General features: G+C 37.5%; 1 protein-coding gene across 2 annotated transcripts; it reads left to right on the top strand.

Moving 5' to 3' along the window:
• The first annotated feature begins 1,666 nt into the window (after positions 1–1,666).
• MSMO1 (methylsterol monooxygenase 1) lies at positions 1,667–14,822 on the top strand. Of its 2 annotated transcripts, none has more exons than XM_072639730.1 (6): positions 1,667–2,206; positions 7,005–7,290; positions 8,954–9,102; positions 11,666–11,792; positions 12,734–12,888; positions 13,720–14,822. In XM_072639730.1, exons 2-6 carry the CDS (start codon positions 7,036–7,038, stop codon positions 13,922–13,924), a joined length of 891 nt encoding a protein of 296 aa, XP_072495831.1. In that variant the 5' UTR covers positions 1,667–2,206; positions 7,005–7,035; the 3' UTR covers positions 13,925–14,822. The 2 variants fall into 2 exon arrangements, with proteins under 2 accessions (XP_072495831.1, XP_072495832.1); XM_072639731.1 differs by lacking the exon at positions 1,667–2,206 and adding an exon at positions 2,337–2,477.
• The last annotated feature ends 1,181 nt before the right edge of the window (positions 14,823–16,003 follow it).

Genomic DNA, 16,003 nt, shown 5'->3' with positions numbered 1-16,003 from the left:
CTCACAGTGGAACGGAAAAGATGACATGTAAAAAACTATGTACAATCAAGTTACATACAGGATAAATTTGAAATAACAGAGGGAAGACACTTGAATTCAAGGAGATTGGGGATGGCTTCTTGTAGAAGGTACAATTTTAGCTGAGATGTGGAAGAAGCTGTGGAATCCAGAAGGACAAGAGGAGGAAAAAGTTATAGTAATTGTTTTTGTCACGTATGAATAGACATTTCCCTATGAATCCCTTGACACCATCCCCAAATCTCTCTTCCTTTCCCCTGGTCTCTGAAAAAGTATCCCTTCTTGTCAAGGCTAACCTTGTGCACTGATTTGGTCTACTGCTATCTTTTTCAGTACATTGCCCCCTCAACTCTCCCCTTTCTCTAATTTTCAAACCCTTCCTTAAAGATTGATTCTTTCCCTACTGTCTTCAACCAAGTCCCAAACTCTCTACAATATATCTCTCCTTCCTTTCTTAGCCAAGCTCTTAGAAAAATGTGTCTACTTTCACTGCTTCTATTTATTTATCTCTTACTCACTCCTCAATCCTTTGCAGTCATTGATCATTTGAAACTGAAATGACCCCCAGAATTATCAATAATATCTTAATTGCCAAATCTGATGATTTTCTCTCAGTCTTCATCCTTCTTGACCAATCTGCGGAGACATTTTAAATTGTTTAAAAGTTATACATATATAATCATGCTAAACACATTTCCACATCAGTCCACGTTAGAAAGAAGACTCGGAACAAAAGGGAGAAAGAAAAAGGGAAAAAATACCAAAAAAGTGAAAATAGCATGCTTCGGTCTACATTCAGACTCCGTAACCCTTTCTCTGGATGTGTTCAGCATTTTCCATCAATAGTCCCTTGGAATTGTCTTGGATCACTGAATTGCTGAGAAAAGCTAAGTCTATCGCCCAGCTACAACACTGTACAATGTTACTGTTACCATGTACAATGTTACTGTTACTATGTACAATGTCTCCTGGTTCTACTCACTCCATTCAGCATCAATTCCCGTAGGTCTTCAACCATTTCCCCAATTGATGGGCATCCCCTCAATTTCCAATTCTTTCCCACTACAAAAAGAACTGCTTTAAATATATTTTTGGACAAGTAGGTCCTTTCCCCTTTTTTTATGAGGTCTTTGGGATAACAGTGGAATTGCTGGATCAAAAAGTTTGGTTGCCTTTTGAGCATAGTTCCAAGTTACTGGTGGATCAGTTCCCAACTCCACCAACCATGCATTAGTATTCCAAGATTCCCACATCTTCCAGGAGACATTTCCCCCCCTTTTTCACTTCCTACTTTCCTAACTGCTTCTTCTCAGGAGATCTGGAGAAAAGTCACCAGTGCGTTGGGGAGATCCTAGAATCTACCAATTCCCCACACTGATGAAAGGACAATCCCAGGACCCCTCTTCCCTTAGCCTAGTATGAAAAGAAAAGGAAACAAAGACACACCCCAGTCCTGTTAGTTAATGCCTCCGTGACCCTGATCAATTTATTTCATTAAGTTCTTTGGGTGTCAGTGTCCTGATTCGTACAATGATGGGCGTGGGAGTAGGATGCCTTATGACGTCATTTCAAATGATACATCAACAGCCCTAAGGTTTGCAAAAGAGCGGAAAGAACGACGGGGGCGCTGCTCTGATCTGCGTGAGCCGGGCCAGGTAGGCAGAAGTGAGGACACTCCTGGCCACGCCCACACGTGGGGTGAGGATTAAGTCTTTCTGAGCTAGGGATCCATCCATTACATAAGGCGCGTCCCGGCTTCAGCTGGCAGCCCTTCCCCCAACCTAGGCTAAAGGTTTGCAGAAAAGCCGGCCCCATTGCCCTGGCAACGGTTTAAACCCGCCCTCTCACGCCGTCACCAGCTCCGGGCGTCTTCGTTCTGGGACTCGCTGCCAGCCTGCTGAGTGGTTGGAAGACGGGGTCTCACTATCCTCACTCCATCGGCTCAGCCAATGAGAGCGGCAGCCTAGCCTCGCTTCGTGTACGAAACGCTACGTCATGCCCCAGAGCCGACCAATTAGCGTCCAGAGGCTGTTTCCGCCCTCCTCCCCAGCCTGGCTCTCCGACCAATAGTAAGCGGCGGGAGCCGGCTTCTGTCTCCGCAGTTTTATGCGGGTGTCTGGAGGTGAAGGGCCAGTCGCAGCCTTTAGGGCTTCAGTTCTGACGCCTGGCATTGGGGTGCACGATTTTGGTGAGTGGGGGAAGCTCTGCCGGGAGAGGGGTGCTGAGGCGTCGGCTGGGCATTGAGGGGTTGAGGACGGGGACGCGTAGTGCAGGGTTTCTGCGCCTAGGTGGGAAGGGATGGAGCCAGGCCCGGGTGAGGGAGGAGGTCCGGGCAGCACTGCGCCTGCGCTCCAGGTGCGCCGGGCCGGGCCGGGCCTGGAACATCGGACACCAGGCCCGCATCTCCATCGCGGAGCCCACGAAGGAGCAGAGGAATGCAGAGCTATTTCGGCCTCCAGGTGGGCTCAGGGAGGGTGGGCCCTGGAACAGGTGACGGGCGGTGTGTTCTCTTTCCCCACCTCCCCCCCACCAGCTCCGCACTGCCCTCACCTTCCCTTCCCCCGCCACCCCTCCCCCGTCCCTGTGTCCCTGAGATGCGTTTCCAAAGGGATGCAACAGGTTGGACTTTGGAGACCCTTCGTTCCCAGATTTTTCGTGGCCCCACGCTCCACCTTTCCTGGCCCCTTGATCCTTTGCCACGGGATCGTGGCGTCGGATGAGGACTAGGACAAGGACAAAGATGACTCAGGAACATCGTGTTCTCAGCCAGGTTCTGAAAGTGGCTGGGAAGGCAGTCCTCCTCTCTGAAATGATCTGTGTGTTCCTGGGATACATATTATCATTTCCTGAGCGTTAAGTAAGCTAAGGATTTTGTTTGCAAAAGGAAAAGGGGAGGGGACCCTAGTGAAGGAACAGATCATTCGTCAGAGCATTTTCTCTATGAAATAATAATTGTGAACGTTCATATAGAGCTTTAAGTGTTAGGCTCGGATGGAGATGCTGCTGTACAGGTGAGGAAAACTGAGAAAATGAGGATAAATGCCCAGGGTCACCCAGCCAGCAGCAGGTGAAGTAGGTCTTTCTGACTTCCTGTCTCCCAAGTCCATTACTGAGGACACAGAAAACAGCTTTTAAGACCTTTGCATTCTTTCAGGGGGACAGAAGAAGATATTTATCTCCTGCTCACGTCTCTCTGTTGCCAAGGCTTCACCTTTGCAGCATCTGCTTTGATGCTGTCACCACGCAGAAGCAGACAGGTCCTCATCTCCTCATTCCTCCCCTACTGCAGTAACCTGCTTGTTGGTGTCTGACCAAAGTCTGTCCCCTCTCTAGGCCCCCCTCCATTTCTAAAAGCATAGCTCCAACCATGATAGTCCAGCTACTCCCTAAGCTCCACCTGTTATCTTTAGTATCAAATAGAAAATGTTCTATTTGGTGCTCAGAACTCCTGATAACTAGCCCTCATACCCAGCATTTCCAGCCATTTTACACACTGTATCCCTATTCTCAACACATTGTATTCTTTAGTCCAGTGACTCTGGCTCACAAGACGTTCCATCTCTCAATTCTGGGCATTTTCCCTGCCTGCCCCTCATTTTTGGAATGCTTTTTTATCTTCACATTCTGGTTTTCTTTATGTCCGAGCTAAAATCCCACCTTCTACAGGGAGCCAGTCCTCCTTAATTCTAGTACCTTCCTTCTATTGATTATTTCTTGTTTATCTTCTATGTAGCTTGTTTGTACATGGTCATTTGCATGTTGTTTTCCCCATTATGTTGTAAGTTTCTTGAGGTCAGAGATTGGCTTTGGATTCCTAGTGCACAGTGTGCCTAGCATATAGTAAGCACTTAATAAATGCTTATTGACTGTTTCCAAGTGAAACATTTGGGGTCTTGCATTACAAACAACTAAGAAGATTCCTTCCAACTTGCTTGATATCTCTAGTTTCTTCGTATTACTACTATCTCTCTACCCAGAAAGCTTCAGCTTACTTAATGGTCCCTTGCTTTCAAATAGTCTAAACGACTGGTTTTTTAAGGAAGACTTTTTTGACTACACAGGCACCCCTTTTGGCCTCTCCCTCTCTGTCATCAAGCATTTATCAGGCACTTACTGTGTGCCAGACACTATGCTAAATACTGGGGATACAAACAAAGGTAAAAACACAGTTTCATTGCCTCCCCTTACCTCTATCTTCCATGAAATTCTCCTAAATGGTAGCCAAATCTACCAGCAGAAGATTTTCTAAAAGGTTAACGGAATATATGGCAAATTTCATAGAATATTTTCTGTCATTAAGATAAAGGGTATCAAATTAAGTCGGGGCAACTAGATAGAGCATCAGTGCAGGAGTCAGAAGGACCTAAGTTCAAATCTCACCTCAGACGCTTGACACTCACTAGCTGTGTAACCTTGGGCAAGTCACTTAACCCCAATTGCCTCATCCTGGGTCATCTCCAGTCATCCTGATGAATATCTGGTCACTGGATTCAGATGTCTCTGGAGGAAAAGTGAGGCTGGTGACCTGCACAGCCCTCCCTCACTCAAAACAAAGTCAAGTGCAAGTCATGTCATCATTTCTCTGATGGCATAGTCTTCTTCAGCAACAAAGGATGAACACACACATCAAATTAAGTCACTTAATTGGTATTGCATTTTAAAAACATAAACAACTTTTTAATATTTATTTCTCCTTGTATTACTTGACTTTTGTGTTACTTCCAGTGGCAGTGGGTTTTTAAAAATTTTTTATATATATATATGTACGTATGTATGTATTTTCAACTAACAGAATCTACCTCATTTCCTTATAATTCTCCCCCCTTGAAAATAAAGAAAAACCACCTGTAACAACTGTATATCTCTTTACCTATAAACAAGTTCTTGTATTGTCCATGTACCAAAAAATGTCTCCCTGTGATTTTTCTAGTAATCTTGTTACTGAAAAGTGTAAAGTCATAGGAAGGTGAATGCCTCTGTCAGGTAAATATTGGAACCTTTTTCTTGAGCCCACTTTTCTTGAAATAAAGAAAACCATTGATTTAGTATGTGCCAACTTTCGCATTAAATCCAATATAGTGGAAATGGATAATGACTTGAGTTCAGAAAACCAGTTTTTAGATTTAGCCCCTGCAACTTCCTGGCTGGGTGATATTGCACAAGTCTTTTTACATTAAAAAAAATTTTTTTTCGTATATGGACTCCTCTTTTCTCATTTGTAAAATATAAGGATTGGGGTAGATGGTTTTTAGGATTTCTGGCTCAGACTTTCTATGAATCTGACTATCTTCACAGTAAATACATCTATTACCTTATAAAATTGTATTTTTCCCTATTTCTTCCCTTCAGTAAGCTCCTTTAAAGATTTATTGTTACTTACTGTTTTTACACCATAGTTAACCCCTTGATCTCTAATCTCCATTGAACCCTCTTTTTTAAGAAAAGCCAAACATAGTCATTATGACTGACAGTATACAACACATTCCACTTTCTTGGTCAACCTTACCTTTGTTATAGACTGAGATTGGTCATAAGGTACTTTTGTTCATCAGCTTAATCACTAAAAAAAAAGTTTAGTGATGAGATAATCTACATGTGATTCAAAAGTACCTTAAATTTTTTGAAAGTTCCATTTTTTTCTCATTTTTATAATAGTAAAGATAATTCCTACTGTTAGTTCATATACTTTGACATGGATTTTTAAGTGGGAAGAATTTCTTTAGTTGAATCTTAATGATGAGTTGTCATGGGCTCTAAGTAAATTATTTTAGTAAACATTTCAGGAAAATGATTCTTTGTAAGTCACTTGGACAAGGTCACACAGCCAGTTTGTGTCATGTGCAGGCTTTTTTTTGAATGGGTTCTCTCTGTTGGAGACAAATAATTGTTACTTTTGGTTTCTGTATCAAAGAAGTATTCATAATCACTTCAGAGGCTACCTCAGCACAACACTGTAATTTCAGGTACCATACTGAAAATGGACATATCTTAGTAGTATATTGCTTTTAAATAAAATTCCCTGAACAAATTATGATTTCCATTTGAAATGATCATTTCCAGGTGCTTTGTGCATGTGGCAGCAGTGGCAGTGTTGTAGCAAACATTAGGGGCTTGCTAAGCAGTGGGAATATAGTTTCTGTTTTCAAACATGTACAGTCCAGTAGGGGAGACAACATGCAAACAATTTTCAGACAAGAGAAATACAGGATAAATTGGAAATAATCAGCAGAGAGAAATCATAAGCCTCATGAGGGATCAGGAAAAGCTTCTTGAAGACTTAGCTGAGACTGAGGAAGTCTGGAAAGCTCAGAGAGGGATATTAGGAAATAGAGTTTCAGGTGTGGGAGACAGCCATTGAAAATATTCAGGTTTAGAAATAGTGTCACGTAGGAGGAACAGAAAAGAGGCCTATGTTTCTGGATGTAAGAATATGTGGGGGAAAATATAAGCAGACTAGAAAGGTAGAAGGTGCAGGTTATGAAGGGTTTTCTAAGCCAAACAGAGGATTTTATATTTGATCCTGGTGGAAGTAGGTAGGCATTGGAGCTGATTGATTTTGGGGGGTCAGATCTGCTTTTAGGAAGATCATTTTGACACTTGAGTAGCAAATGGACTGGAATGGGGAGAGATATGAGGCAGGGAGACCATTCAACAGGTTATTGCAATAGTCCAGTTGAGGAGTCTGTACCAGAGTGGTGGCAGTGATGGAAGAAAAAATGGCGTACATACGAGGGATGTTATAAAAGTCGGAAAGACAAGATTTGACAGCTGCTTGGATATGGAAGGGGGAACAGTGACACCTAGATTGAAAGCCTGAATGACAGGGAGATTGGTGGTTACCCTCCACAGCAGTAAGGAAATTAGGAAGAGAGAGGGTATATGTGTTTATCACAACTTTAGAGACTTTCATAACCTTTTAAAAGTAAATTAAAATTTAGTAAAGGGTTAAATATTTCTGTTTCACTATTGGGTTTTTTTTTTTCCAGAATAATAAGGCTGTTGGAAGAAATTTGAATAATGGCTGCAAATGAAAGTGCCAGCATCTTTGGTTCAGTATCCTTGGCAGTGGAGTATTTAGATTCCTTATTACCTGAGAATCCTCTACAAACACCATTTAAAAATGTTTGGATTTACATGTTGAATAATTACACAAAGTTTCAGATTGCAACATGGGGATCACTCATAGTTCATGAAGCGCTCTATTTCTTGTTTTGTTTGCCAGCATTTTTGTTTCAATTTATACCTTATATGCAAAAATATAAAATTCAAAAGGTGAGTAAAATGTGAGGTTGCATAATTGTAAATGTTCAAATTTTATTTTAAATCCCCTTTACAAATCTTTGCTTTGAAATGAATTTACTTCTCTCGTTACACTAGAGAAACTACATCATTGGCATTTTTGTTCTGTTTGTTTAGTTGTATTTCACTTTTTAAAAATCAGTTTTATAGATTGTAACTTTAAAATAGTTTTGACTATACCTTTTCTTTCCCTTGTTATTTTTGTTTCCTACAGTTGAGTTAGAATTGAGTAGATGGATTATTGCTTTAATTTATCACCCAGATTTGGAGGTGGGATTGAAATCTGTGTATGAAGTAGAGATGATTCCTGGATTGTGGTTGGCATTTCTTGCACTATATCAGTAACACTGATTGGATCTTAATATCTGCCTCTAACCTGTACAGCCATTGGCAAATCACTCCTTTGAACCTCAGTTTTTTCATCTGTAAAATGGGAATAATATTACTTGTTCACAGAATTGTTTGAGGGAAATTGCTTTACAAAATTTAGAGCATTATATATGTAAATTATTATAATAAGTAGATAATTTAATCCTTTAAGAAAGTCACAATTCACTATCCAAAGTCAACATGCTGATTGATGACTGAGACAGACACTTCATTTCATAATTTTAAAATCAGTCTTTGCTGGCCACATTGCTAATGCCTCTTTGAGACTTTTTGTTGCTAAGTAGCAAGTAGTGAGGATTAAAAGATGGAAAAGTCTTGACAGGTAAAGTTTGGTCAATGCATTTTAAAGCTAGGCATGACATTTAAGAGAAATCAAAATGAAAATGTGTGTGTTGGGGGACATTCCAGATATTCCTAGATTTGTTTGTTAAATGCTTTTAAGTGGTTTTATGTATGCACAAAAGACCCTTCAAAGATGTCTATCAAAATTTATCCCAAGAAATCCTTCTGAATATCTTGAACTTGATAAAAGTGACCTTTCTACCTTTTGAAGAAAAAAATCAGGAATTGAGAAGAAATAAAACATTCAATTGTGGTCTGCAAGTTCATTGCTTAATACATTGATTACTGTTTGAATTGTCTTATATATGACTTAGAAAGCTTTATAGTGTATACTAATTTATAATGAGTTAAATACTTTTTTTTCATTCTGAAAAACCTGAGCATCAGCTCCTTGTTTAGAAATTCATCTCTTAAATTTAGCATTGTCTCTGAATTACTTCAGATGAAAAATACTAGTTTTCCTGAGAGGAGTGCCATTGAGAAATTGGAGTTGTCTGTTTTCCTTCTCTCAGTTTCTTTAGGGATCCTGTATAGTTTCCATAAAAATAGGAAAATGTTGGCAGCCTTTGCTGCTTATTGGGTGTCTTCTACCATATGTCCAGTATAAGTCATGAACAGCAGAATATTAATAAGGTTTTAGTGGTTTGAAAATTTGAATCTTACTTTGCTTCTTTTGTAGTTTTTTCACTTGTAAAATCAATATAATACTTGTATTTGCTATAAAATTGATAAAAGTTTCGGAATTAAGGAGCACTAGCTTAAAAAAATAAGGTTTTGGGAATAAAATAATTGGGTAATTATTGGGTAAATAGTATTTGAGAACTTAGAAATTTAGTAAAAGGATCCAAGTCCTTGGTAGTATGCTAGTACTGGCTAAGACTAAAAATGACTTTCTTCCCCATAGGAAAAACCAGAAACTTGGGAAGGCCAGTGGAAATGTTTCAAATTAATTATCTTCAATCACTTTTGCATTCAGCTACCTTTGATTTGTGGTACTTGGTTCTTTACAGAGTATTTTGATATTCCATATGATTGGGACAGTATGCCAAGATGGTACGTAGATAAGGCTTTGATTTTTTACAATAAACTGCTATTTATAATCAAATCAAAACTATGGCTAGAATTGAAGTATATGTCCAGCATTGGAAATAAAGGAAGCATATTAAATGTTAGCTAAATTGTTTTATTTCTGTATGCCCTTCATTGCTGAAGTGGGCAAGTTTGTCTGTGGAATAGTTTCTAGTAATAGAAGTTTGCATGGTGCCATAGAATCCTAATGCTACTAGGGAATATTGAGTTGATCTACAGCATACTTGAGTGGAAATCTGTTCTTCAGCCTTCAATTGTAAAGTTTTTTTTTTCCCCTTACATCAGCTAGATCGTTGTAAAATTTCTGTCCCTTGGTTTTAGTTTTGCTTTGTTGGGATAAGCAAACCAAGTCCAATTCTTTTAAATATTTCCTTTTCTCTTCTGATTTGTATATCAGTACTCCTCCCCACAACCCCCTCATTTAAAGCCCTCTTTCTAACGAATAGGTTAAAAAATAGGTTAATCTTTATTTTACTTAAAGTATTTGAAGACAGTAATCACCTTTGCATTTTACCCACATTCAATTTAATCATCTCAGAATAACTACCTGTTAAGGTGGTGTCAAGAATTTAGAGCTAGATAGGACCTTAGAGATCTAGTCTGCCTAATTTTATAGTAGAGGAAACTAATCACAAGAGAATGACTTGCCTAGGGTCACACAGTAAGTTAATGACAGACATGAGATTTGCATCCCCATATTCTTGACATCTATATTGTGTGCTCTTTTTCGTATAACATGTAACATTTTTTCAGATTGTGAAGCTGCATCCATTATATTAACTGTCCCTCCCATTTTCATATCTTTTAGAAATTAGATAAACATGGCATTTCTGCCTTCATCTAAGTCACTGATAAAAGATGTCAGACAGGATAGGACTAAAGCCAGAGTCCTATGAGACTCCATGACAGGTCCTTGACTGGTACTGACTCTTGGTCCTTCTTTGGACCCAGTTGTTTAACCAATTATGAATCCACCTAATTATACTATAATCAGTTCATACCTCTTCACCTTATCCACAGGGAAATTATGAGAGATCGTCAGATTCTTTGATGATAATTCACAAGTGCTGTATTTATAGCATTTCCAATCCTACCAATCTGGTAAAGTTATCCAAAAAGAAAATGAGATGAATCTTTTATGACTTTCTTAAAGGAATCCATGCTGGCTTGTACTGATCATCATTTTCTTTTCTGAGTGCTTGCAAACCACCATTTTAATTATTTCTAGAATTTTGCCAGGAAATTACAAAATGCCAGCATTTTGCATGTTCCATGGTGTGTGCATAGCTCTTTTATGTATGTTCTGAGCGAGGCAGACTGTTGTAATAAAACAAACAAACAAACACTGGCTGGAATTGGAGTTAGGAAAACCTCAGTTCAAAGCCTGATTGTAACACTTAATTAGCAGCTTGACCATAGACAAATCATTTAGCTTTCCAAAAAGTGAAGATAATCAATAATACCTGTGGTGCCCGCTTCACACTGTTGTTACAAGACTAACATATGTAAAACATTTTGTAAGCTTTATTGTACGTCATCTGTTATACAACACAGCTAAACTGAAGCAGCATTGTTTTAGTTTTTAAAACAGTACGATATATAGGTAAAGCAAAAGGCATAATAAACTGGTATTTTATACCAAACTTTAAATAACTGATTCTTAAATTCAGTTTCAGCTCACTAAGTATTTGATCAATACCTTCTCTTTGCCCGGCACTGAGCTTTTCCTCTGGGAGTTTTTCTGGAGTAAAACATCATGTTCACGAATAAACAATTACAAAAAAATGCTGAAATAATTTTGTCAGGGGTGAGAGGGAAGGAAACTCTTAGACTGGGAAAATGAGGAAGGGAAAACTACCTTACAGGAGGTGACGTTTGAACTTATGCTTGAAGGGGATAACAAGGCAAATCCGGTATGAGACAGTGCAGGTTCACCTGCTTCTCTGTTCCCCACAATCACATAGCAGATGCCTTACCTCTGCCACTAGTTGTGACCTCTCCTGAACACAAGACTTGACTCGTAATTTAATATGATACATAATGTAACATAACATAAATGCCATCTCTCCTTGTGTGTCCTAATAGCACCTCAAATCCATTAAGTCCAAAATTGAGCAGCATTATTTTGTTCTAGGAAGCCTTTTGTTTTATTTTGATCTCCTATGGGTAGTCTTCCTGCTCAGATTTGTGGAGATCATCTGGTAATGGTTTGCCTCTTTATATTCTGTACTTAATTATTATTATTTTTTAAGTTCTTCTAATACATTTCTGTCAAGCTATGTTGTAAATCGCTCCTTTTCTCCCCCCAAAACTAGTTTAACAGCATTTCTAACCAGCTTTTGTTAAGGACTTAGGTCATACAGAATGAAAAAAGTAAAACATCTGGATTAAATATCTGTGATTACAGATCTGATTCAGCACTGTATTCTATGTTTGTGGGTGAGAGCAACATAGCTTAATTTAAAAACAGGAATCGTAAGTGGTGAAAATAGAAATATAACCCCTAATTTTATTTTTACCTATAAAGGCACCTGCTGTTGGCCAGATGTTTTGGTTGTGCAGTGATTGAAGATACCTGGCACTATTTTCTTCACAGACTTTTACATCATAAAAAAATATATAAATACATACATAAAGTTCATCATGAGTTTCAGGTATGTTTCATGTTAGAAAATATGATTTCACAGAAGGTGAATTAAGATTATATTGGATTTATCATAAAATAACAAAATTTCTACTGTTAAGAAATTTGTTTTAACGTTTTTGTTAACTTAGAGGGGTTTTAGGTTTCTTGCTGCCCCCAAGCCCCAAGAAAAATCGTTTTTGGTGCTAATTACAGAATATTTGCTGTTGTTTTTAAAGAGGCAGTTGTCCAAATCCTTTCCTGTATATGTCTTATCTTCATGGTAAATTGGATATTGAGCAAGGTATATAATCATCTCTTCCATTTTTTTGTTAAACAGGCATTTATTACTATAGCTTAACAGAAGATTTATTCTATGAAGATATTTTGATATGCTGTTTATATACATATAGATACAATTCAAATTACAATATATAAATTTAATATTTTTTCACATAGCACATGTTTAATTTTTCTATTACCCCTCCAAAAGTCATTTTTCATTGAGAATCCAGTTTCACAGATAAGGCATTGTACTACTATCCATTATGCTCCAAAATAAATTTATAGATTCTTAGTGATGAAAGTTAATTCAGAGGTCACTTTTTCCAACACTCCCTAGTTCAGACATGATTACTAAATATTCATAAAATATCGACAGCAACATTAAAATCCCATTCACAGGAGTTATTTTGAGAAGTGTAGTAATTTTCTGCAGGCTTAGCAATAGAACTATTTTGTTAATGTTTCTTTAAAATCATAAGGGTTGGTCATGTGTCAGGATCCTGACTGGCAGTGGTCATTTGAGACCCATTTTTGAGAACACCTTTGAGATCTACTTGGAGTGTTTTTGTTTTTTTTTTTATCTTGGGTGATTTTCTTGGAATTACTGATATTTATATTATGTGGAATTTTTGAAGCTCTTTAGTTAATTTTTTTTTTTAAATCATAAATCATATCTACCTTTTTTAGGCCCCTTTTGGAATGGAATCTGAGTATGCACATCCTCTGGAAACTCTCATTCTTGGAACAGGGTTTTTTATTGGAATTTTGGTCTTTTGTGACCATGTAGTCCTCCTTTGGGCATGGGTCACAGTTCGCTTAATAGAAACTATTGATGTGCATAGGTAAGTTGTGAATCCTATTTATGTAATAAAACTATTCATTATGTATATCTTAATGATTAGAATTTGCTATTTACTTGAAGGTGTGTTTAGATACTCTAATTTTAGAATAATAAATTTTCTTTTCTCTTTTGAAGTATTCACAATAATTTTATTGTATCTTGATCTCAAATTCACAGTGTACTTTTTTTTTTAAACAAGCATTTATATTTTCTTAACTTCCCTCTCTCCAGGTGAACAAAAACAAATCCAACTAATATTTAAGAAATGAAAATATTCAAATAAATATTTGTTCAGCAAAACAAATTCATATATTGGCTATGTCTAAACATGTATGTCCCATTCTGCATTTTAAGTCCATCATCTCTCCAGCAAGAGGGTGGGTAGCGTTGTTCCATTTTTGGCCATCTGCAACATTTGTCATTGCATTGATGAGAGTTCTAAAGTCTTTTAAAGACAGAACAGCAAATTTTTATCTTTGCAAAAAAATATTGAGGAAAATTCTACACATAGACAATATTCTAGCAGGCCAACTTCCATCTGTAGACTTCCCTCCCTAAGACAGGAAAGAAAAGATAATTCATGAAATGTTTCATTTCAGCATTGACATGATTGGTTATTGAGAGCTATCCCAAACCAAAACAACTTAAGAACACTCTTCAATTGATCTTTTCTCCCTCTAAAGACTGCCTTCTGAATGCCTCCATTGCCTCTTTCTTGTCTTCTATGAATATACCACCTATTTCCTTAGTTACAGAACATGCTCTGATTTTAATTTAATGAAATAAACTGGAATTCATATCCAAATTAATTTTTTTTAAATTTCCCTTTCAGTGGTTATGATATTCCTCTCAACCCTTTGAAATGCATACCATTTTATACTGGTGCGCGGCATCATGATTTCCACCACATGAACTTCGTTGGAAACTATGCTTCAACGTTTACATGGTGGGATAGACTCTTTGGTACAGACTCTCAGTATGTTGCCTACAGTGAAAAGATGAAGAAATTGCAACAGCTGGATAAAAAGACCAACTAAACATCTATAAACTTTCTGGAAGATAAATGCATAAGAGAACGGTAGCTAAAATTGCTTCAAGGGGGCCAAAATAAGCATGTATCCTGTCTACTAAGTGATAAGAACCTTAACAGTCTTCTGTTATCACTCTAGTGAGAACTTTTTTTCTACTTTACATTCAACCTCTCTGTATATAGAAATATGTATATATATAATATATATTTAATTACAGATTTAATGAGCAGATTTAAAAGGCCATCTTACAAAAAAAGCAAAAAAGCCTTAAACGTGTTATATAAATTTTTCAAGCATCTTTTTGAAATTGATGAGACCATAGATCCTGAAGGAAGATGAAATTGAAAATTAGTCTTTTTAAAATAGAATGCTCTTTGTGGGAAACATAAGCTTGTGGTCGTGACCTTCCTTTTGAAAGTTGAATGTATTTTTTTTACAGTCAGCCTAAAGATCAAAATATCAAGAATTTGTGTAAGATTAGATTTTACACTGAATAAATCAAGCTTCTAATTCAAGGAAATCTTGGCTGCATATGCAGTTCACCAGTAGCCTTGCATTGCCATTAAGCACAGGATATATGGGAAGGGCTGAACTTGGATGGTAGTTTCATTCAGAAAATTTTGCTTCTCCTTTCAAAGGATTCCTGTTTAGTTGCAATGTGCTGCTGGTATAATTAAGTTAAAACAGTTCTGGATTGACCTGAGTAGTGGATTTTAGGGTAGAGGTTTTTGCAATGTACTTGATTTTTTTTTTTAATTGAGGAGTCTTTTTTGCTGCTCCAGTGGTATTGTCTTTCTTATGTCTCTAGCATTTACATGATTTTGATGTGTGTGCTGTAACAGTGAACTGACTTGCTGCTGTTTGCGCTTGTGGCTATTGGAATAAAGATGTTTTTGATCTGTGATCATCTGTAGTTTTATCATCTTTTTAAAAAAGTAGCTAATAGGATATTTCATTATTTCCAGGAGGAATGTGGGAGCCATTCCAACTATGAAGTATAGCAATGTGGTGTTTGAATATGGTTAAAGTATGTTACCAGTGTATTTTCTAGGTAGGGAAGTGGGCAGTGTGCAGCTGTGGAAGGAACACTGCATCTAGAGTCTTGAGGAGCTGGCTTCCAGTTCCAGCCCTGCCACTTACTAGGCCAAGTCATTTAATCTCTTTGAGGCTCAGCTTCATCTGAAAAAATGTGCATAATACTAGCCTCCCTTAGAGCATGATTGAGGTCAGTGTTTATCTAAGTTTTTACTAACTATTATTAGAAGAAATGTTCAGGCCAGGATGTTTGGGATATTCTTTTCTTGAAAAAGTGGGAGGAGATAGAGAACTTTCTCCTGTGCATTTTGGAAATGTAAGATTCCTTGTCAGGGACAGGGTTAATGCTTAAAAGTTGGGGTTTTTTTAGATTTCTCAGACAGGCGGTGGTGGTTGGATTACAGGCTATTTATTATGCTATTTTTCTATCTTTTGTGTTGTTTTTTTCTTTTAGATATCATTATAGGTCATGAGGGCCTGTATTTAAAAAAAAAAATAGAGATCCATTTCATCCAAAAGGCTCCTTGCTTACTGAATGTATGTTATATATGCTTGTGACCTTTTAACACTTAGAGAGGTAGTGTCACCTACTGCTAAACTTAGCATCACTTTTGATGATTTTGACATCCTTTAGACTTTTATCTTTTGGATAACAAAGCTCTGTGATTTTCACAAAAACACCTGGATTATTTTCCACCATTAAGTTAAAGTTTTCATTTATTCTCTGGATTGTTCTTTTTCAAAGGATACCATTTGAAAAGGAAAAAAGTCCCAAAGTAGAGGAAATAATCGAATTAAGTGATAACATTTGTTTTGATACTTGGGGTTTGATTTTATCAATATGGCTACTCCCTCTGACAGTGAGATGCAGATCAAAACCCCTCTAAATGTATTCTGTGTGATATCATGTATTCCTACAATGTCTTCATAGATGTTTTACACAATGAGACCTCTTTTGAAGTCCTTTTAGTACTGCAAAGATATTGATAGGTCACTTGACTCTCCTTTGGCTCTAATTTTCACTGCTTGATTGCAAAGCCCTCCTTGTTT

This window comes from Notamacropus eugenii, chromosome 2 (assembly GCF_028372415.1).
Source record: "Notamacropus eugenii isolate mMacEug1 chromosome 2, mMacEug1.pri_v2, whole genome shotgun sequence".
NCBI lineage: Eukaryota > Metazoa > Chordata > Mammalia > Diprotodontia > Macropodidae > Notamacropus > Notamacropus eugenii.
This window is presented reverse-complemented; position numbering and strand designations above follow the sequence as displayed.